At 43.0% G+C, this 23,417-nt stretch overlaps 1 protein-coding gene across 1 annotated transcript in view; it reads left to right on the top strand.

Moving 5' to 3' along the window:
- Positions 1-428: 428 nt before the first annotated feature.
- Positions 429-23,417, top strand: part of Colgalt2 (collagen beta(1-O)galactosyltransferase 2) — an 87,901-nt gene continuing 64,912 nt past the window's right edge. The window contains exon 1 of the mRNA XM_027417379.2: positions 429-688. Coding sequence (XP_027273180.1) covers positions 429-688 — 260 coding nt within the window. The remainder of the gene's footprint in view (positions 689-23,417) is intronic.

The following is a 23,417-nucleotide window of genomic DNA, read 5'->3' as shown; positions in this document are numbered from 1 at the left end:
TTGCAAAAGCAGAATAAATTTTCTTGGGGTTGTACCGTTATGCACACACACACACACACACACACACACACACACACACACACACACACACACACACACACACTCACACACGCCCATTGGCAGTCAGGGCCACACCTCACAGCTCCGGAGGAAGCCGCAGACCTCAGCTGTACAAGCGTAGCTCTGGACTAGGGTAACTTTCCGTGCACGAACATTCTCACAGCGGCGACCTGTCGGTCGGCGGGGCAGAGCGCGGGGCGAGCGCGAGCGGCGGGGAGTCGGTGTGCCGGGGGACTCGAGCCAGGACCGGGCGACCGCGGGTCCCGCGAGCTGCAGAAGTCGGTGCCCGTGCGCGCTCCCGCCCTCCCGGGGACAGCCGCATCCCCGGCGCCACCGGCAGCATCGCCGCCTCCAGCCAGCTGCGGAACATGGCTGCACCCCGTGCCACCGTCGCCTGCGCGCTGCTGCTGCTGTCCTCCGCCCTGCTCCGCCGCGGCTGCCGGGCGCGCTTCACTGCCGAGCCCGATTCGGATGAGGACGGAGAGGAAACGGCGGCGTTCCCCGAGTCGCCCCTACAGAGCCCCACGGTGCTCGTGGCTATCCTTGCCCGCAACGCCGCGCACACGCTGCCTCACTTCCTCGGCTGCCTGGAGCGGCTGGACTATCCCAAGAGCAGGATGGCCATCTGGTGAGCGGGTAGGGGTCCCGGGCCACCACGGAGGATGAGGGCAGCCTGGCATGCACACGCCGTTGCTGCCCTCGTGGGTCCCGGACCGGGCGGGTGGTGGGACCCGGAGTGAGATGAGGGCGAGATATGGGTGAGAATCCCGTGGCCTTGACTTTTCTCATCCCCCCTCTTCTGCCTCACCGGTGATAAGGGACTTGAGACCACCTTAGGAAGACTTTCAAACCTTCCCTTTCAGTTCGTGAGGTTTGTTCTGTACCCCCAAGCCAGGAAGGGAAGGGAGAGAGTGTCTGTCGCCTCCAGATGAATACACAGAACTTAACTGAGGCTAGCAAAGCTGTCCGCAGAGACTGGAGAGGTGGAGACTGAGGCTCCCTGACTTGCAGGTGCTAAGCTCCTGCTCCCTGCTTAACTTGGTTCCTGGTTTTTCCCTGGGGTATCTGAACCCAGGGATGGAGAGTATGTTGCTTTGTTTGGAGTCTTTCCAATCATACCACACTGTGGGCTGGTCTTCCTTGGGAGCTCCAGAAGGTTCCTGCCTGTTCAGCCTCCTAGGACACATTCCTGCTACAGATGCAAACTGCTGTTAGGTACTCTGGGGTTTCTTCTGGGGTGTGATGGAGCCTCTTTGGGAAGGATGAACAGCTGGGCTTTGTTAGCTTGGTCCCTTTGTGTTTGTTGTGGATTAGGACCCTGAATCAATGGCAGTCTGTCCCCTTCCCCTTCTAGACCTCAGTCCCAGTTCCACACCTTTAAATCCAAGTGGTAGAGTTGGCCAGAAGAGCGAGCTCTCGATGGTCTGCAGAAGTAAAAACTTGCCAGGGAAGACTAGCCATCAGATTGGCAGACTAATCTCTCGTCCCTGAGAATAACAGCTCAGGTCATCCTGGAATGGTTTCGAAGGGAACTGTCCCCAGACAAGACAGATCTTAAAGCAGAGATGGGCAGGGAGAGGAGGGAGGAATTGGCAGGCTAACAGTACCTGGTAGGAGGGGTACTGAGGTGCGAAAACAAACAAGTGGCACAGTACCGCACTGTGGGCACATTGCTTCTCTATACACCCTGCCTGCCATACGTGACTGCTTCCACGAAGAAGAGCATGTTGTGTGGGAACATTGGTGAGCCAGGTTTGCACCCGGTGTGTGTGTGTGTGTGTGTGTGTGTGTGTGTGTGTGTGTGTGTGTGTGTGTTAACCACTTCCATACCAGAAGAATTTTTCAAATCTCAAGTCTTCTCCTGCTTGGTTCCCAAAAGAAATCTTCTACATATGGTTTTGGTTTTTTATGTGCTATTTAATTTTTTTTAAAACCTTACCGTATTTACCAGAAGAAGTTAGGAAGTGGAGAAGCAAGTACTGAGACTCACTTAAAGCCACAGAATTAACAAACGGTGTGTTGACAAAAGCAATGTAAGGAAAGAAGAGCTCACAGTTCAAGGGTGCCGTTTAGTGCCAGGAGGAAGTCTTGGTTGCCTGAGGGTAAGGTCCTATTGTATCCCCAGTCAGAACACAGAGAGATAGATGTTGTTGTCTCCTTTTTACTCTGTTCAGGGATCCCAATGGTACCACCTTTAGTCGGGGTAGGTCTTCACACTTCTTTCATAGACACACCCAGAAGTGTCTTCCCATGGTGATTGTAGATCCAAATCTAATCTAGCTGGTAATGAACAACAGCCACCACAAAAGGAAAAGCACAAATGCAACCCATGAGTTTGTCTACAGACTCTACAGCTTTTTAAAGGGTAGGAAGATTAGGAATGTGAGGTAAGCAAGATTTACAGCCACCTATAAATTACAAATTAGGATATCCGAGTTGTTTATCAATAGCTTGATATGTAATTTGGACCTCATGCAATAGAATCCATAGATGCTGATTTCATTAAGTATGCAGGAGTTGGACTAAATGACTGAAAAAAATTCGTCTTAGCTCTTTTGAATTCCATAGATTTTATGACATAACTGGAATCAACAAGAAACCTGATGTCTATCCTAACTTCCATGAGTGTTCCAGATTACATGAACACTGATGTTCTTCTTAGATAAGCGGTGTTTTGATCCTGCATAGACCTTCGTGGCCTCTTTTCCATTATCTTCACTTATGGTCCAAGTCACTGTAATCATGCTTTTTGGCCATTGTCTTGATTAGGGTTTCTATTGCTGTTAAGAGATACCATAACCATGGCAACTCTTATAAAGAAAAATATTTAATTGGGGTGGCTCAACTACAGTCCATTATCATCACGTTGGGACATGGCAGCATGTAGGCAGACATGATACTCGAGAAGTATTTGAGAGTCCTACTTCTTGCAGGCAGCAGGAAGTGGGCTGAGACACTGGGTATATCTTGAGCATATATGAGACCACAGTGACACACTTCCTCCAGCAAGACCACATCTACTTCAACAAGGCCACACCTCCTAACAGTGCCCCTCCCTTTGGGAGCCGTTTTCTTTCAAACCACCCCAGCCAGCATGAGAAGACTGAGGAAGATGTACAAGACTTGGGTGAGGATATGGGCAACCTTTGCATTAGTCTCTGGAGACTCTTGTCTTAAGAAGCTTGGCTTTATCTTAGGAGCCCTGTGTAATGCCTTAAATAACAATGGAAAGGCTGGTTCTTAGGGGACCAGAGATATGGCTCAGTGATTAAGAGCACCTGCTGCTCTTGCAAAGGACGACACTGGAGTGCAGTTCCCAGTACCATGTCAGACCACTGGCAACTACAAGAAACTCCTGGCATCTGCAGACACCCACATGTGTGCCGGCATATATACACAGAGTCATGGACAAATGAACGAAAAATAAATCTGTTTAAAAAGTCAATTTTAAAGTATTCTCTAATTCTCAAGTACTTTCAATCAATTAGATCTGAAATAAAATTGAACAAAGTGTGGCTGCATTCTGTGCCTCCTCAAACACAAATGTTTTTCATAGGACAGTAACATGATTGGAATGATGTTTAGATATTGTGAGGGGGAGAAAGGATTTCTAAGTCATACTGGAGTGCATGTGTGGCCTTGAAGGCTTTTAGAGAAGTTGATAGTGAGCTTGAACTGAGTTTTGAAGGATAAAAAAGGAATTCCAAAAGGAATTCTGGAAAGGAAGTCTTCCAGAAGGAGGAGCTTCCAGAAGCTAGGAGCATTGCCCAGAGCTTCCATTCAGACAAATGGCAGGTAACCAATGTAACAACTGTTGGCCTCCAGATAAGTATTCTTCTACAGCATCTCTCTAGAAATGCCAGCTTTTGGGTCAGCATTAGAAGGGTACTTTCCCAGGAAGGTTCTAGCTTATAACCTAGACTATGTTTCAGTGAGATGTTGTAGCCACAAGGATCTCCTACCAGTTGCTTCCTTCGTGATTGACTCGAAAACCTAAGACCTACTCAGCATCTGAGATACCAAACAGGATGTCTACTCTGCAAGGCTAGGCCATGAGCTACTGAGAATATTTAGCAAGCATCACTGAGAAGCTTGTGGGGTGCTAGCTTTCACTGAAACTCATTTCAGTATCTCACTCTGAGCAGACTCACTCTTCTCCTTCATTCTCTACCGAGGGCTGGAAGAACATGGGATAAGATTAGTTTCTAGATCACTGAAGGTTAAGATACCTCATAGTGTCATTGAGAGTCTGGCCCATGGACCACATGTAGACTTCCTTGCCATGTAATTACCTTGCACAACTTTCTAGACTTGATCTATACTGCACACACAGGTGAGATGGGTACCAACAAACTGGTATAAGAACTCATGCTTTTGGAAAATGCATTTATTTTGATGAGCATCAAAATTTGGAGGTTGGGAGGACTGATTGAACATTATTTCAGAGATACTTCACAGCAGTGAAAGGGAATTTTTTTTTCATTTTCTTGTGTGACATCAAAATTCCACAAACTATTTGTCTTTAATTATCACAACCTGGGATAAGAATCAAGGCAGGAATTTTGTATGAACTAAAATGTGCAGTACTGTGCTGAGATACAGAAACTGTGAAACTCTGACATGAGGCAGTGTGCTTCGATGCCTTCTCTTTAATTCAGTGGTGCCATGAACAAGTGGCCATAGCAATAGAGGGCAAAACTGATGTCCTCCCACTTTCCAGAGCTGTGATTTGGGTAAGGTCTATGTACCAGTAGCAAAAATATAAAAGAGCACATTTGACCCAAAAGAAGAAATACTTGATCTAAAAAAAGATCTTAAGTTTATCATTTGGAGTGTCTATGACGCTTGTGGGGAGACAGTCACAAGGCAATAACTGCTGTGTGATTGTGGAACAATTTAGGCATTTCATCTGGTGGAGTGGTGCAGAGTATTGCACTAAACTGAGAACCATTTTATGGTTTTAAGTAGAGTGATGACATTCTGTTGACATAAATATGCAGTGATGGGCTTCTGCTTGCTCTGAGGAACTAGTGCTGATATTTTGCCCTCCACTTTATCTCTGCATTGTTTGGGGATTATGTGGAATTTACATCCACATTTTCATGGCCAAGCAAGAGCATTTTGGCAGACACAGTCAAATAGATTCACTAATGTGTTTGTAAAACATCCCAAACTGCTATCAGTGACAGTTTTTAGCACCTGGGGTAGAGATGATGTCATAGTTTCCCAGGAGCTTGGCATGCACTGGTTATCCCTTCAAAGACAAGTTTTAGCTTACATTGAAAATAGATGATTCTTTAACTCTCTTTCCTGATAGTATTTTATTTTCTCCACCCAGCTTTTCTTTTTTTTTTCTTATTTTTCCAACATTGTAATTTGGAATGGGGTTAGGGATTTTATAAATTAGAATTAGACTGAACCTTAAGTTTTCTGTGTCATCTTGGGCATATTTCACTATCTCACTTCATATAGGAGGAAACAGGCACAGAGAATGATAATGCCTTCCTTAAGGTCACAAGGCTGGCTAGCACATGGTCAGAATATGAGCCAGGTGACTGATGGCCTCACAAAGTGCACACGGTCTGCTTAAGAGCAATAAAGGGCCAGTCAGTGCTCCTTTTTGCTTCTGTCAGTTGACCCAGCTTGGGAAGATAAGTGCACCAGTGTTTTCTTCAAATGAGAATTGTCTCTTCTGCTTGAATGGCACCAGGGGCTCCGTGGTTCTCTTCCGCTGTCCTGATCATTTTGTCACTGAGCTCTGGCACTCACTGGTTACTGAGCTCAGCTCTATTTTAGAATATTCCACAGGAACAAAATAATACTAAAAGGCATGTTGTGCATATGTATGCAAGTCACTGCCTGCAACCAAAAGAAATCTCCCAAGTATGACTATCAGCAATAATTAAAACAGAACTTTGTACACATCTGTTGGCTACATTTGGGTCCCTATTGCTAAAACAGTCCATTTTCAGCTTCTTCAGTGGGTGGTCTTAGACTTGTTTGTCCCATAAACTCAAATTTCTTTGCAATGTTTGGAGAAACTTGTCAAGCTCCAATTTTAAAATGTGATTGGTTTCTGAACTCTGCACTCCTTTGAATACGTACAGAGTAGCAAATGCATGTCACCAATACCATTGCTCCAATGATGACAAACTGTCTGCAGCAATAGATAGATAGGGTCCTTAAATTGTTCCCATCCTATCTTATTGAGTTGCATGCATTGGACTCCAAAGCACAGAGCAGGTAAGGAATTTCTCCCAATAAGTTATATAGTGAATAATGTGACCAGATAATTGATTTCAACTTTTAAATCCCGAGTGCCTGTTTCGATGTTGTTTATGTTAGAGCATGCCTCTCCTGGTTTGTGAATCGCACCAGTTATCCCAAGAAGAGATTGGTTTTACAAATATGTCTTCAGGTCTTTACTCAAGTGATTCTGCCTCTGCCTTTCCTTGCCACTCTTGGGTGGGAGGCCTGTGCTTCTTGCAGTTCTCCTGCTTGGCTGACTCCTGTGGCTGTAGACATGAACAATGGGAGCTCTGTAACCAGGAATGCTGTCGGCTGTGCTGTGGTCCCTTTCCCAACACTTAAATGGGCACATGTGATGTTTCACTGTGTGGCACTGTCCCCACTCCACGGAGTAGTATAGTAGGACCATTATGGAACTTTCATGGGGATGATAGTAAGCGATTGTAAGGGTTGTTTCTACACATTTCCTCACAATATGTAACATTATACAGTAAAGCTTAGAAAGCCGTTAACCTATAATGTATTTGTAGACTGTTCTCCAGTTACCACCTTATGAAGAGATTTTCACCATAGCTATAATTCATCAAGAGCTATAAAGAGTATGGCTTTGACAATTTTTGCTCTCAAAAGAGTGACTTGTTAATTTAATTGCGTTTATGTTAACATATCTAAAAATTAACCATCAAAAATTATATCTGGGGCTGGAGTGATGGTTCATTGCTTAAGAGCAAGTACTACTCTTGCAGAGGATCCAAGTTCGGGTCCCCCAGCTCTCAATTTAGGAGGCTCAGAACCACCTGTACTTCTCCACCTCCAGGGGATCTGTAACCCTCTCTGGTCTCTGAGAGGGTTTGTACTCATGGTTTGTACTCCCCACCCTACCCCCCACACACACATATACACATAATTTAAAATAAAAATATCTTGAAAGGTTGAATTCCTTAGAACCCATATATTTACTTAATAATAATGTAATACAAACTTTTCTCTAAGACGTTTTCCTTTTATAAGTTACAATGCAAGACTCCCATACTAAAACAATCAATGTGTATAGGAATGTGTTGAAACATAAATCTCTCTGCTACTTTACACCACCTGTCAGAGGAGAGCAATGACAATGTTTTGCAGAGTTGCCTAGAAAATGTCAATATATGTGTGTATTTTGGCCCAAATATATATGCTACCTCTATCCTGCATAAGGATGATGCTTTTGAAGGCATTTTTCTATATCAGGGTCTCTAAACACTGACAAGGCACACATTACTTTCCAGTGTCCATAATCAAATCCGTTTCATAACCAGTGTTTCATGGAGTTACTCTATGGAGTTCCCTCATCCCCTACATGCTCATCAGACTCTTTGTGCTCCAGGAGACCTGCCCCAGTCACCATTTTTAAATATTTAAAATTTTTATTATTTTATATGTGTGAGCATTTTGCCTGCATGTATGTCTGTGTACCATATGTGTGCCTGGTGTCCTCTGAGGGAGAAGAGGGCATCGGGTCCCCCTGGAACTGGAGTCAGAGATGGTTGTGAGTTGCCATGTGGGTGCTGGGTCTCAAGCCTACGCCCGCTGTAAGAGCAACAAGTGCTCTTAACCACTGAGCCATCGCTTCAGCCCTCTTAATCTTTAAAAAACACTTTTGTAATTTTTATAATGGTACATAAATTGAAAATGCATTTCCAAATTCTATATATCATAAATGTCTGAGTTTACAATGTTTCATAAGGGCATGTGCCTGTGTAATGAATACTTGACCTTGCCAGGTCTGTGTTTCTCCACAACAACAGTTACTGGGGCTGACTAGACTCTTTTCCATGACCTTTCTCCAAGCAGCCAAGTCCCCATTAGTCCCACGTTGTATGAGTTTGCAATAAGGCACTGCTGTGTCTTTGGCTGTACCTGGCCTATGTTGGTATTTGGGTCCTCCCTCCTGAGGCTAGTACCCAAGTAGTAACTATTGAGAACTGGAAGGCTTGGCGAGTGGCCACTGGATGACCTAGTGGTAAATAAATCAGGATCATATTACTTTTCCTTCTGCTCTCCATTCTTCTAGTAGGAAAGCTGTGTTAGTATTCATAATGGCTTTTTAAAAAATCTTGTTATAGGTAGTAATTGAAAACCCAGGCAGAATTTACACAGAATGGCTATAGTTAATTTAGTGGAATGTGCTTCGCTGTAAAAATTGCATTTGTTGTTGGTGGCATTAACTAAGTCTCTCACATGAATTAAACTTTAGATCTGGCCATAAAGTACTTCTCTTCTTCTTCAGGGACACCACATGTGCCAAGATGTTTTTTTCAGACTTGAACTTTGAATAACAATGTCCTGAGGGTCTGCTAAGGCTAAACTCAGGGTTTTGTAACAATTTCATTTCGTTGACTCTGTAATTGTTATTATTATTTTAGCTGTTTGGCAAATTCAGCAAGCTGGTGGCTATCTCTTGCCTCATTGAGATTTTGTCATTCTATAAACATAATACAAGAATAACTCTCTCCCTCCAGTGTTCTCGGATTCCTGTTTGGGAGTACCTTAGAAAACATGCACCAGAAGCATGAAAGTCATAAGGAATGACCCTAGACTCTCAGCTCCCCAAATGAAGCAGAAAGCCAAGCCTGCAGGAAGGCTTCTGCTAAAGGATTTTTATGAGTATCTGGGTTCATGGCATGTTGGTTGTGTTAGAATAGTTCATTTCCTTCCAGGTTCAGTTACTTTAAAGTCAGCTGAGAGGTGTATACCAGGCTGGAGAAAGGCTTCTTAAATTGTGAGCTCCCCAATTTGGCTACTAGCTGCTACTACTACTACTACTACTAATAATAATAATAGTAATAGTAATAATAATAATGATAATAATAATAATAATAATAATAAATTAAACTACAGTGCCTGCGTTTTAGTTAATAGGATTTTTGTTGTCTGGTTGGTTGGTTTTCTTGTTTGGGTTTGGTTTTGTGTTTCAAGGCAGGGTGTCTCTGTACAGCTCTAGCTGTTCTAGAACTCACCCCGTAGACAAGACTCACAGAGATCAACCTGCCTCTGTCTCCTGAGTGCTGGGGATTAAAGGCATACACCTCTACTACCCCGCTGACAATAAGATTCTTATGATAGTATAAGGCTCTTTCCAGTCTCTCTTTTGAGAGTGACTATCCATGTTTTGGAGAGGGATGGTAGAGGGCAATTGCAAGCTTCTTGCTCTCATAGGTAACAGATGTGATTGAAAATTACAGTGAGAAACTGCTCCTTTTTAAGGTCTTGAGAAATAAAGAAGTTTGTAGATACTTAACAGTGAAAATGAAATTCCTGAGATATCTGTGAAAAAATGTGTTTGTAGACATTTGGGGCCCTGGCATTCCCAACACAGAGTGCCTTGCTGAGCTAATAGAAGGCTTTTTAGTTTCTTGGTGGCCAGCCAGCCTCATAATCTTGGCCAAGTGGCACACACCACAGTGATTATGGTGTAGACCAGCCAAGACAGTGGGAAATTGATGCCAAGTGGGATCAGGATTTTTCATGTCATCACTGCACCACTGAACAGCCAGCTTGTATGCAGCTCTGGCATGACTGCTCTCCCTGTGCAAATGCAGGTTGAGTGAAGAGCACCCAGGCAGCCAGACTGTGTCTTGTTTGGGGTAGATTTTGTGGAGCTAACATGAAGGCTTGAAATAGCTAGCATTGCAAATATTTTTAGAAAATTATCACTCTCCTCTCTGGCCTTTCTCAGTCTTCCTAGATTTCAAACTTTACTAAACACACTAATTTCCATTGTTCTATTTCCACTTTAGAAAGATCATCTATGGATATCTAAACCAATGGGTTAACAATGATAAATATCAAGGAACTAGGGAGACAAAAGCAAACCTACCTTCAGGTTCATATAAGGAAAGGAAATGAAAACCAGAGCAGGAATAAACAGAAGGTTAAAAAAACCCCAAAAGATAATGAAAAGAGCTATTCTTGAAATGCAACTGACAAATCCTTAGCTAGAGTAATATATAGTCTATACATTCTATAGATTCTAGTAAATAAAATCAGAGATGAATGAAAGGAAGGTATTTCAAGGGCACTATACAAATACAAAGACCATAGGAGACTATTGTGGACAAGAATATGACAATAAACATGCATTCTTTCCCTAACAGTGGCTGCTTTGTTTTTTCAAATATGTATGGTTTAAAATCAGAGCTACAAATGGTTGACCCTCTGCTTGTAGTTCCTTGCACTGGGGCTCAGTATAAAAAGGCACTCCCTCAAACCCCCCTTTTCAGCTTACTCTACATAATAAATTCATTAAGCATTTAGTTTTATAGAAGAAAGATATTTATTGATGAACTTCTTTAGAATGGAGCGAGATGAAACTCGTGATTGCCTCCAGCTAAAAAGTATTCACCTGAGCCATATCCGTTCCCATCTTCATTGATCTTGGTTCCCTGTTGCTTGTATTAAACTACTTCTTCTTCTCTTCCTCCTCCTCCATCTCCCCATCTCTCCCTCCCTCTCTGTCTCTCCCTCTTTCTCTATTTCTCTCTCTAGTAGTGTGTGTGTGTGTGTGTGTGTGTGTGTGTGTGTGTGTGTGTGTGTGTGTGTGTTCTAGTACATGTAGTGTAAAGGACAGAGGAGGTGTCTAGTGTTTGGTTCCTGCTACATTTTTTTTCTCTTCCTTACTCCTTTGAGACAGGGTCTCTGTCTGTGGAACTTAGACTGAAGCCAGTTAGTCCCAGGGATCTGCCTGTCTCCATCTCTTAGCACTAGAGATACAATGCTACACTGGAATTTTATGTGGGTGCTGGGGATCAGAACTCAAGTCCTCATGCTTTGCAAAAAAACTCTCTTACCCACTGTACTCTCTCCTACTCCTTCCCTCTGTGAAAACACACCTTTTTGAAAGATAAAGCCACACACCATAGCTAGCCTATGCCATTCTGTAACTGTGTAGGTACACACTGGCCTTGAACTTGTGGCAGTCTTCCTACCTCAGCTTCCATGGTGCCAGTGCCAGGATTACTGACATAAGCCATTATGCCCAGCCTAATATTTATATATTGATTTTTTTCATGCCATTGAAAACTCCTCCTCTTATCTGTGACTAATAAAATTGGACTGTTTTTAATAGCTGGCAGTTCAGCTGTAATTATATGATATTGCAAAGTTCCCAAGCCTGGGTCCTCATCACTCATAAGGAACTTAACATATACTTCTTGGAAAATCTTATTGTTCTTCTTTCTATACAAAAGATTGCTCTGGGTTTGTTACAGATACATAATGTAAGGAGTTAATACAGTGACATTATTATAGTTGCAAGCACATAGCCTCCTGTGGGGGGCAATAATGACTTGGCTGCTAATCTTATACTATTTCACGCCCAATTTTCTTGTATTCTTTCAAAAAATAGTAAAGATTACTAAGTGTCCGCATTTATTTGTATTTTTAATCTTTTCCTTTCTTTTTTAAGAATGTGAGCTGCATTCTATAACTGAATATGTGCCACTGAGAAAACAGTAACCATTGAGGGATGAAGCGAAGCTAGGTGCATGGGTCCCTGTAACAGTAAGTTTTTCCACCAGCTGCCCAAGTTCTGCCCACTGCTTTAGGGCCCCAAATAACACAGAGAGATTTATATTCATTTACAATGTTCCTGTACAATTGACTATGATTTCTATATGCTAGCTCAGTCTTAATTATCATAATTCTATATATTTTATAAGACTTATCTTATCGAGGACGCCTTCTGCCAGTGTCCTCTTCCAGGGATCACATGGCGGCTCCTCAGAGAGGAGGAGGAAGAGCATGAGAGCGACTTCCTCTTTGTCCCTGCTTATATTCTGAGTCTGCCTGCTATGTCACTTCCTGCCTGGATCACTAGACTTCTTTACTACATTTCCCAGAATCCTCCTCAACTCCTAGTCCCACCTGTCTTGCTTTCCTATTGGCCAACAGTACTTTATTTATCAATCAATAAGACAAACATATACAGGACATTCCCCATCAGGTCCCTGCCTCCAAAAGCAGCTTCATCCACTTCCCACTTCCCCTGCAGTGGGCATTCAGTTTGTTAATGGTGCTGTCCTGTGAAAGGAGTGAGATGTATCACTGTGTGTAACACTTAGCATAATCAATTTGTTCTCCATGGGTCTCAGTTTCCTGTCCAGTAGAATAAGAGAGATGTCCTGGAATTGTGGTTCTCAAATGGGGCTAATTATCAGAATAGTTGGATGGAGTCTTAAGGAAAGACCCAGGCCAGGGCTGATGGGATAGAGCCAGGGACAGCTGACACATTTTGTAAACCTCCCAGGAGATCTCAATGGGCAGCTAAGATTGAAAACCTCTGGGCCAGATGTTCTTAAAATCTGATATTATTCCCCCTTGATGAGAATGACCATACCCAAGAGCTTTCACAAATCATAAATGCAGAATTAATTCTTCAGGGACCCTTAGTCAAACTTTAAATCTTTTGAGAGTGGCTTTAAAATGTTGAATTTTGTTAGGAGCACATGGTCTTCCATCCCTCTGCCTACTGCTACAGAGACTCTTCCCTAACAGCTGTTGTTTGGATGGAATGTGCTGGAGATGACTGACCTGTGGAGGAATTTGGCAACATGACAACCAGCCTCGCAGAGGCATATCTGGCAATTTCTTATGAAGAGTTCTGTGCACCAGGTGTAGAAGCAGCTTTAGCCCAGGACTTGGCACAGATGGCTGCCCCTTGGCTAGGGAAACTGTGTGCAGTAAGGCTTCTAAGCACACCCAGCCAGGCTCTGGCCAGCCCAGGGTCCCTTCCCACTGTGGGATTTGGTACATCGCCCAGCTCTGCTTTGGGGTTTTCTGTTTCATAATGATACAGGACCTCTGGTCATCTCTGGGTATTGAATTGCTGCTGATGTTACTTTTAATGGCTTTGGGCTTTCTGGATTTGCATAAACAGTGCTTCCTTTGTCCTGTGGTCTTGACACAGCTTCAAAGCCTGGAGCAGGCATCAAAGCCACACAGGAGCCTCATTTTATTCAGGCATCAGATTGCAGCCTTGCCAGCAGGTGACTAAGGTTACAGCTCTACTTCTGGCCGGGTGTTCTGCCCATCGAAGACTACATTAGGTTCTGCTAAGTTCTCTTGATTGTAGTTCTGCATCACAACAGATTTTGCATGAGGTCAGCGCAAATACAGCTGAATGGAAAAGGGACTGCTAATGTGTTATCTGAGGAGAGCAGGAGCGTCGCTCACTCAGGCACACTGTGCTTCCCAAGCCCTGTGAGAGGCAGATGACTTAGGGTCCCTGTGGGAAGCATGGAAGTCTCAGTCCCCTCACTTGCCACTGGAACGCACTTTGTGAGGACTCAAACCTCATTTGCCATGTGCTTCATCAAAGTGAAAGAAGCCCTTGACTCCTCCATGGTGCGCAGGTGTCTTTACTTTGGATGTACTGAGGCCTGCCTCTCAGTAGATCCTTGAGAGCAGTCACGTGATGCACCTTCACCTGAGTCTCTGCCTCTGCTTCCCAGTAGCTGTGCAATAAACAATAGGGACTCGTATTTTATTTTATTAGTAGGAGTAGTCAACTTTGTTCATTCACACTTTTTTTTATGTGTACACTATGTATTTTGCTTCCTCTTCCTCCACTCTCTCCCATTGCTCTCCTGCCCCTCCCAGAACCCCCTCCTCCTTGGAAATCTTTCTCCCCAGTGACTAGTTTATATGTTGTTTAGTGTCCAGAGTTTAATCAGGGCCATCTGTGGTCCTGAGTTTGGAACTGTCAGAGCATCTCTGGTCTCAGCAGTGAGTTTGGAACTGTCAGAGCATCTCTGGTCTCACCAGTAGATGTTCAGCTTCCCCTTCTCCCAGAATCTGTTGTCTACAGATCAGCAGTATGTGGTAGGGCCCAATGAGTCCCTTCCCCCAACATAGCTGACCATTAGGAGAGGCCCACTTCTGTGGTCCCAGTACCAGTATGCATGGCTACGCTGGGTTCATGGTTGTCATGTCCATGCCCTGCTTAGAAGATGGCATTCCACAGCCCCTCTCTCTATCCTCTGGCTCTTACAAGTGAGGCCTAATCTTTATTTAGTCTCTGACAGGAAGTGAGAGGTATTCTGCAACATTCTATCTGAAGTGTCTCAGCACCAGTCACATTAGAGTTCTTGAGTGCTTGCTCTTTTATGTCCATCACTGCCTTGTGTCCTGTGCTCTGAAAATTTCCCAGATGCTTTGCCTTGCCTTGGCAGGCTACAAGCACCTGTGTGTCTGCACTTCCTAGACCCTACACCTCACCCCCTTGTCTTGCTACTTGAGATGACATATTGAACTCTACCTGCCTTTTTGTTGTATTTGTTTATTGTTTTGTTAAGACAGTGTCTTCTTATGTAGCCTTTGGCTGACTTTGGAACTTGCTATATAGACCAGGCTGGCCTTAAACTGCCTGTATCTCCCAAGCCCTGGAATTAAAGGTACACACTACCAGGCTTCTTTTATTTTCACTTTCATTTGCATTCTGCCATGGTTTTGAGCTGTCCATATCTCTAATCCTCAATGCCACAACTGATCATTCATACTTGTGTTGGAAAGGGGGCATTTAGCCCTTTAACACAAGTGAAAATGCAGCTATTGTCAACACTGGCTGCAAACATCAGGGCTCTGAAGAGAAGAAACAGTGTGCAGAGACTATTAGGAGAGGAGCCTGCTGCCAACTGAGGAAGCCATCACTGTCAGCACTAGGGTTAAAACACTCGCTCCGTGAGTGGACACAATGCAGGTGTTCTGTTACACTTGACTGTTTTCATTGCTTAAAAAATAAGTGAAGACAACTGTTCTCTAGAATGTTTCCTCTTTTACTGTGGAAAAGACATAAATGGGAGTTTGACATGTGTGGCTGTGATGGGAAACAGTTTATGTGTTTGTTCTTTGCAAAGGCTGCTAATTAGCCGTGCAGCCCAGTGCACTTTGCTCAGTCTACTATGAGAGGAAGTAGCTTACTATGCATTGTAGGGGTTAGAAAAATGGTTCTCAACCTCTGGGTTGGGACCCCTTGGTGGGGGTCTAACAGTCCTTTCACGGGGGTTACCTAAAACCATCAGAAAACAGATATTTACATTACAATTCATCACAATAGCAAAAGTATGGTTATGAAATAGTAATGAAAATAACTTTATGATTAGGGACCACCATGATATGAGGAACTGTATTAAAGGGTCGCAGCATTAGGAAGGTTGAGACCCACTGGGTTAGACAAACCTGGCAGTTGGAAATCCAGTCTCAGTAAGCTAATGAGCAATGGAAAAATTTTACTTCACTGAGCTGTATCAGAGATGCTAAAACCTGGCCTGCATCTGATGTCTTCTGAGACCAAAATTTAAACACCATGAAGGGTCATTGTAACACAAAGCTCCTAGAAGAAAGTCAAATCACAAAGGCAAAGAATATTCGTTTTCAGGGTGTTCTCACTGGTGACCCCAACTTACTTACCTGGGGTTCAGTCTCCAAAATCAAACTCTTCCCTTTCCAAGCAGCCACCAATAAATCAAAAGAAAGATCCCCCTGCTAGTCAGAAGCACCCTGAGAAAGCCCTGATCCTTGGCTGCCTCCCTCAACCCTCTGCTCTTGGCTGCTTAGCTGACACTCCCCAGCTGTAAACTGTCTGCCTGCAGTCCTTAACGTCAGTGCCAGATGTTTGAGCCTTGAAAGGAAGATGTTTGGAGAAGACCTTGGTAGCTAATGCTGAGGCCTGGGCGTGCTAAGCAGACAATGCTCTGGTGATTTTCTTTTTTATTATTATTATTCTGATCTCACAGCAAGCAGGGATTAACAGGCTAGGGACAGAACCTTTTTGGCTCTGAAGTACTGTGGATTTTTGAAGCTGTGTCTCTCTTCCATGTAACAGAGTGCTTGAGAGTCGATGTTGTTTTCCTGGTATGCCACCTGTCAGGTTTCAGACAATGAACAGCCCTGGCATTCTGTAGCTTTGAAGCTCGAGAACAAATGCTTTCCCTGAAAGGGACACTTGGTGGCCCTGATGGCAGCCGACACATGGCTGCATTTAACTTCCTGAAGCCATTTCCCCTTTTGAATCTTCAGGCTTTTCTTATTAATTAACCCCATTCCTCAATTCACTCACCTCTAAAGTTAGCTCAATTTCCTTTCTCTTTCCTTTTGTTTCCCAAGAGTCGTTTCCCCAAGTTGGCCTTTGTTGATTTATTTGACCTGTATGGTTGGTTTGGGTAGTGGTGATGATCATAGACCCTTCTCTGTCTTATTTCAAATGTTGGGGGGAAAGCTTATTTGAAAAGCTGTGTGCTCCATTCATTTTGTGAAAAATGATTCTGACATTTAAAAATCCAGACAGGTAATTCTTGTTTTCAGCAACTTCAAAAAAAAAAAAAATGTTTGCCTTCATTGCTCTTTGATCCCCAGGAAGGTGAAGGCAAAGGTTACTGACTGTGGTCTGTAGTTAATTTCACATTTGGTGGTAAAATCACACACTATCATTTCCAGACCCCTGAATAATCAACTGTTAACAAATGAGGTCATTTTTGGTAGAAGAACTGCATATGTCATTGTCTCAAAAGAGAGATGGGTTACAGATTTTGTCTGAAGACACATTTCCAAACACTGTTTAAACTCCTGGAAGCTTAGTCTAAACCTGGCATTAATCCCACTTGACGTTTCAAAAAACTTGAGTGTTTCAGGTCTCCAACTAAGTAGACAGTAAGAAAAAAAAACAGCAACATACTAAGTAAAAAAGAAGGAACATCAGTAGTCATTTTAATAATTCTTTTCACTTATACTGTCACTAAGACATTCATGTTTCTTTGTGTGTGTAAGTAGTTCTCATGCATGTGTGTATCAAGTTTACATGTAGTGTGTGTGTGTGTGTGTGTGTGTGTGTGTGTGTGTGTGTGTGTGTGTGTGGTGTGCACATGGAAGTTCGTTGTTAATGTTTCCTGTCTGCTATCTTTTCTCCACATGGTTTCTTTTGAGGCAGGGTCTCTCACTGAACCCAGAGCTTCCTGATTTCACCAGCATAGTTAGCTAGTTCTCACTGGGAATTCTTCATCTCTGCCCTGGAGATGATTGGCATTTATAAGCAGGCCACCATACCCATTTACCTTGCATTTACATGGAACTCTAGTTGTCAGCCTTTTGTGCAATGTACTTTATCGACTCAGTCATCTCTCTGGCCCTGCAATTTGGATTTCTTTCAGTTCCTGAGAAGGTAGAAAGCACTGATGATTTTACTAAAGTCCTTTAAATAGTAAATGTAAGAATGTTTGTTGCATGAATATTCCTTGCTATACCTCCAAGGTCTGCTTTCTGAAAATACTAGTCTGCAATGTGGGTCACCATGATCTTCTGTCCTGGAGTTCACTTCTGAAATCTCCACCTTGCTGAATGGTGTGACTTCACAGAGGAATTGGAAGTGACGGTGTGAGACTACTGGCACCAGATGACTAAAAGTCATAGAAATGATCTCATGGTTGCTTGCTCCATGAGAAATAAGATTTTCCATGTTATGAGGACATTCAAGTTGTTCCCAAAGGAGGCCATCATGGAGAAAATCAAGGCCGGCAGCCAACAGCCACCATCAGCTTGCAGCTTGTGAATGAGCCCCTAGGATGAGGTCTTCCATCCCCATGAAGATTTCAGGTCTTTGTAGCTCCGGCTGAAGGGATTTTTGGAAAGAACCCGAGTGACGAGAAGGAGCAGCTGCCTTATCTAGATGGTAGAAGGAAGTCACGGAGAGGGTTGCCTGAGAGCAAACATTCAAGTGCTGTTCACCTAAGAACAGTGTGGACTCGGGGCACATTTTTCTTCTTTCTGTTTGTTGAACTTATTAACAAAGGAATCATCAATTTTTACTGTCAACAGCACAATAAGATATCTTGATGTCAATTCTTTATAATCTGCTGCTTATTTTCATATGGATTCTTGCTACAGGACAAAGGAAAACAAAGGGAAGTGCAATAATTTATTCACCAAAACTCAGCCATTTCCCACAGCAGCTATTCCACTGACAGTACAGTTTACCATCTGTCAGTGGAGGAAACGACACTGTTCATGTTGCTGGAGTTTGCAGAATCCATCATTTCCTTCTGTAACATCCTCAGCACCCTGACTTCACGGTGGAATATCCTCAGAGGGTTTTCTGTGGCTCTGGTGTCACTGGCAGAATCCAGGGCATGGGGGCAGGGGGGGAGGTGTCAGAACTCATGAGAACTCAGAGTACTTTATTTCAAAACATGAAATAAAATTTAGTAAATATACTACTTCCAAAATGATTGAAGCATTTTATGAAATCATGCAATGGGCCTAAAAATAATGTGCAGGCTGTACATCATCAGATTATAGGGAACAGAAGGCCATAAGGTCCAGTTTCTGTTTAGATAATACATCACTGATTCAAATATCCAAGATGGTCCTTGATGGCTTAACACTGGGCATCCAATGCATTATGAGTCATCTGAGTTAGCAAAAATGGCAGACAGCAGATGGAGTACAAAAGCAAACAGTGCTGTCATCTGTTATCTAACTGCTCTGACCAGAATGCCCCTTTTGGATATGATTGGCATAAATAAAGCCTTGGGGTCAAGGCCTTCGCCTTTGCCAGCCTGCCTGTGTATATCTGTCTGTAGGCCTGTGGTGTGCTGGCATGCACATGGGTGTCTACTGGCAGCTGCCTGCCTACTGGCTGGGTACCAGTGAGTAAAGTTTGTCTTATCTGCCTGGGGCTCTAACATCCTTCCCAGCCTTCCATCCCTGGCATCCCCCTGTGACCCTCCTCCTTTACTGTTGTCAGAGCTTGGACTGCACACAGATCTGTACCTATGTCCTCTCCTAAAGCACAGTCTAAGAGTGTTGGCTGGACTTGTCAACCATCCAGCAGGTGGCAGCTGAGTTTTAAGCGGATGAATGCCTGCTCTTTCATTTGTTTTCTTTGGCCATGTAGCAAAATCTATAAAAATAGGCAGTGGTGTTTTAGATCCTGCTTTTCATATTCACAGAGACATCATGTGAACACAGTCCTCTTTTAGTGTCCCTGTTCCTTCAGGTGAAATCATATCTCCTATGATTAAAAAGATCTTTCAGACTGTTTCTGAGCTACCTACAGCAATTTCTTTGAGATTTGCTTCCATTTGTACTTACATTTTGGACCTCAACTACAGAGTATTGGACTCTTAAAAATAAAGATCACTATAGGAAGAGGGAACCCCAACTGAAGAACTGCCTCCATCAGATTGGCCTGTGGGCATGTCTGGGAGTCACTTTCTTAATTAATGATTGATAAAGGAGGGTCCAGCCCCATTGTGGGTGGACAACCAGATTCTTCAGGTCATGCTACTCATGAGCAGGTGGTCCTGATTTGTTTAAGAAAGCAAGCTGAGGGCTGGAGAGATGGCTCAGAGGTTAAGAGCACTGGCTGTTCTCCCAGAGGTCCTGAGTTCAATTCCCAGTAACCACATGGTTGCTCACAGCCATCCATTATGAGATCTGGTGCCCTCTTCTGGTGTGCAGATATTCATGGAAGCAGAATGTTGTATACATAATAAATAAATAAAATCTTTTAAAAAAAGAGAGAAAGCTGAGCAATACATGTGAAATAAGACTGCATACTTGATGGTCTCTGCTTCAGTTCCTACCTCCAGGTGCCTGTCTTGACCTGCCTTTGCTTCTCTTGGTCAAGAACTGTAAAAAACTCTATTAGTTCCAATTTTTGAGGCTTTGATTTCACAGCTAAAATTAGGGAATCAGAAAACATGGAGAATAATTGTTTAAAAGAACTTCTTTGGGTTGAACATTTATTTTGTGTTTCCTGATTTATCAATTTCTATTTCCTAATTTATCAGTTAGTGTAACAAGAAACTTTGTTATTCCCAAGTGTAGGTCGAGGGAACCAATTCCTACTTAAAAAAAATACTCTGCAAAACACGTTAGTCTTGTCCTGGGAGAAAGTCTCAATGAGTAATTATTTCAGACCAGTGAGCTCATAGCTGTCTGCTTGGCAAAGCCTGGTACTACTTTCTTAATGAAAAATAAGTGCCAGGATGTTTCTATCTATGTTTCTGCCCAATCCCTCGCAATGCTACTTTAGACCCCATGACAACCAGATTCTTCAGGTCAAAGGAATCCATTTCTTCTGCCTCCTCTACAGCACTACCAAGAATTAAGCTGATGCAACAAGCCATAAGCCAGAGCAGAGAGCCATGATTCCTTTCTTTTGAAAGGGAGACCTATGGTGACAGTGACTGTGTGAAGGATCTCAGCTGCTCAGATGGAATGTTCATGTTCAAGACGTGGCAGGGTCTAATCTCTAATAAAATCCAAATGATGACTTGATTGGCTCTTAGCAGAGACTGGGTCCACAGTGAGCTGTTTGCTTGTTTAAAGGCCTCCTCTTCATTTGGCATTCTTTCTGCTTGCTACTGGCAGAAAACTCTCTCTCCCTTCTCCATTTATTCTGATCCCTGATATCTGGAGACTCTTTCAGCCTTTTAATATATGACTTTCAGAGATTGCATATTTATTTCTGTAGGGGTCTCTGTGTTCAATTTGGCTCTAAAATATCACACCTTTTCAGTTTGGTATTTTATTTAGTGTTACTGTTGATATTTTATTAAATATTTAGATTTTCAAGGTAAACTGAAGGCTGTGTATGACATGCAAAGGTTTGTAATATTCCTGACTATTAGCAATGAAACCATTTTCCTGTGAATGCCGTCATTGTCAGGGCTTGTCCTCTGTCTTGTTTTCTTTTGCTGCTGAAGATATTTTGAAACTTTGGTTTCTGTGAGTGGAATTCTTTACAGGCTTCCTAGAAAAGGAAACATAACATAGTGTTTAGAGTGACTTTAAAAAAAAAAAAGACTCTTAAGTGGATTGGGCTAGACTCAAACTCACTAGGTAGCTGAGGAAGACCTTGAACTTCTGACCATCCTTCTTCCACCTCCTTAGTGCTGGGATTAAAGGTGTGTGCTGCCATGCCAAGTCCATGCAGTACTGGGATAGAGCATGGGGTCTTTCCTCACATGACACTCTCTGCCAGCTGAGCTGCAGCCCCCAGCCTCCAGTCAGAATAATCAATATAAAAAGTATCCCCCTTCTCCCTCTTATGACTCTGTAGTGACATAAGTCACCCACCTCCCAATTGAGATGTGACGAGATACTAAGAGAGGCCAATTCTCTCAAATATAACTTTTTAAAAAGTGACTTATTATTTTCAACATATGCAGTAATTCATGGCAGTGATGTTCTTAGGGAATCAGTTTCAATTTATGCTTGATAGTTCTGTCTAATTATTGTCTTAGTTAACTGCTGAGCCATTTCTCTAGGCCCCAGTGACTTTTATTCTTTAAAAAACTATTTTCTAAACTGTTCTGTGGTACCGGATGTTTTATAAAACATTTTGCTTAATGAGGAATAATATTTAATGAGCACTTACTGTGCACTAATTCCAATAACATTTTCCATGAATGAACACCCTCAGAATTCATGTACAACAACCCATGAAACATAGTGGCCTCCCATGACACAGAAACTGAAGGTCCATAAATTAAGATTTTTCCAGAGCTACATACTTAGGGCACGGCACAGACCTGACATGGGGCCAGAGGCTGATTGACTCTGAAGCTAACGAAGCTCATGCTTCAGTCTTTCTGCTGGGCACACATCACAGTGACTTCAGTTTTGTGTTGGCAAAATCTGAAGGCAGAAATGTTTTATCAGCAGTTGGCCAAGACAACTTAGCCAGTATTCCCTGAATCATGTCACATTTTGCGGGGGGGGGGGTGTAACATTGGAGAGACAAGGACACATCTGTGATGTAATATGAGGTTGGTGGGATAACGTGGTTCACAGTTCCTCCAGACTCACTTTATTATTCTTGATCCGTCTGGAACACGGATGAAGGACCCAAGCTTCGTAGATGTGGCTGGTACCATCAGTGAGTCAGGAGACAAGAAAAGGCAGTTGAACCTTGTGTCTGGAAGACACTTCCATCAGACACAAGTCATTTAAGTGAATGGCCCAGTTTTCATTAGTGCCTGCTTAAAACAAAGTCTCTACAAGAAAATACTAGATAACTGAATATTATAAGCAGATTAGGCATGCATCCTTTTTCCTGTAGGAGTAATGTGTGAGAGATTTTCCCTGGGAAACAGAACACACACTCTACTCACCCCAGAAAAGGGAACCCATGGCCGACCAAAGTAATGACAGCTCCAAAGTTTAACTTGGTGAAGTAATGAGTTTTTATGGAGGTTACTAGCAGGAGTATGGGTGAGGTGAGGGGTTACTTACAGGAGCAGGGATAACCCCAAAGCAGCTGCAGCATGGGAAAGCATCTCCCAACTCACAGAAGTTGTATTCCAAGAGCTCCCTGCATAGTTTGAGCCTGTGTGGCTCAGTCAGTTCTCCCCCAACCCCAGGGGCTATTTCCTGCTTCTAGAAAGTGGGAAGAGCTTTCAAGAATCTTGCAAGTTTCCACTGCCCCAGACTTCTGATGGCCTTCTGTTTACCTCTGCCTCTGATGAGCTCTTCTCCCTCCCGGGGAGACTTTCAATATGGAGGAAGCTGTCCTACAACCAGGACATTGCATGAGCTAGAGCAGAATTGAAGTATTTGGAGACAAGAGGTCTGTAGCAGCACACAAGAGAATGTCAGCTATGTTTTAGCTTCTCAGGGTGGATGAAAGGCACCTTGACTTGACAGTTCAGCTCACAGAAGTGTCACCAACATGGTCAATTGATTCAATAGTTTTCACATTGCTAATGAGATGCAAACTTCAACCAACCATAATAAAAGAAAGACTAAATTATGATATTTCTATTCCCATGCTCCAAAAAGATCTTGTTAATAGTTGTGGAAAAGTCGAGACTACGTGAACAAAACATAAGAAAAGTGGATTCACAGCAGGTAGCTGGTTTGCAAAATACTTTGTGTCTTGGACTTTTGTGGCATTTCTTGACTTTTAAAGATATGATAGATTTATTTTTCTAGTTGAAATAAATACCTTACATATTTTTGTGTAAAATAGTCACTTTGGGAGTCAGGGGGATGTCAAAGCAGTTAATAGTACTTGTTGCTTTTGCAGACGACCTAGGTTTGATTCCTAATGCTGTAACTCCAGTTTC

The sequence above is a fragment of the Cricetulus griseus genome, chromosome 5, assembly GCF_003668045.3.
Source record: "Cricetulus griseus strain 17A/GY chromosome 5, alternate assembly CriGri-PICRH-1.0, whole genome shotgun sequence".
Classification (NCBI taxonomy): Eukaryota; Metazoa; Chordata; class Mammalia; order Rodentia; family Cricetidae; genus Cricetulus; species Cricetulus griseus.
Note: the sequence above shows the minus strand (reverse complement) of the source record. Positions and strands in the feature narration are given on the sequence as shown.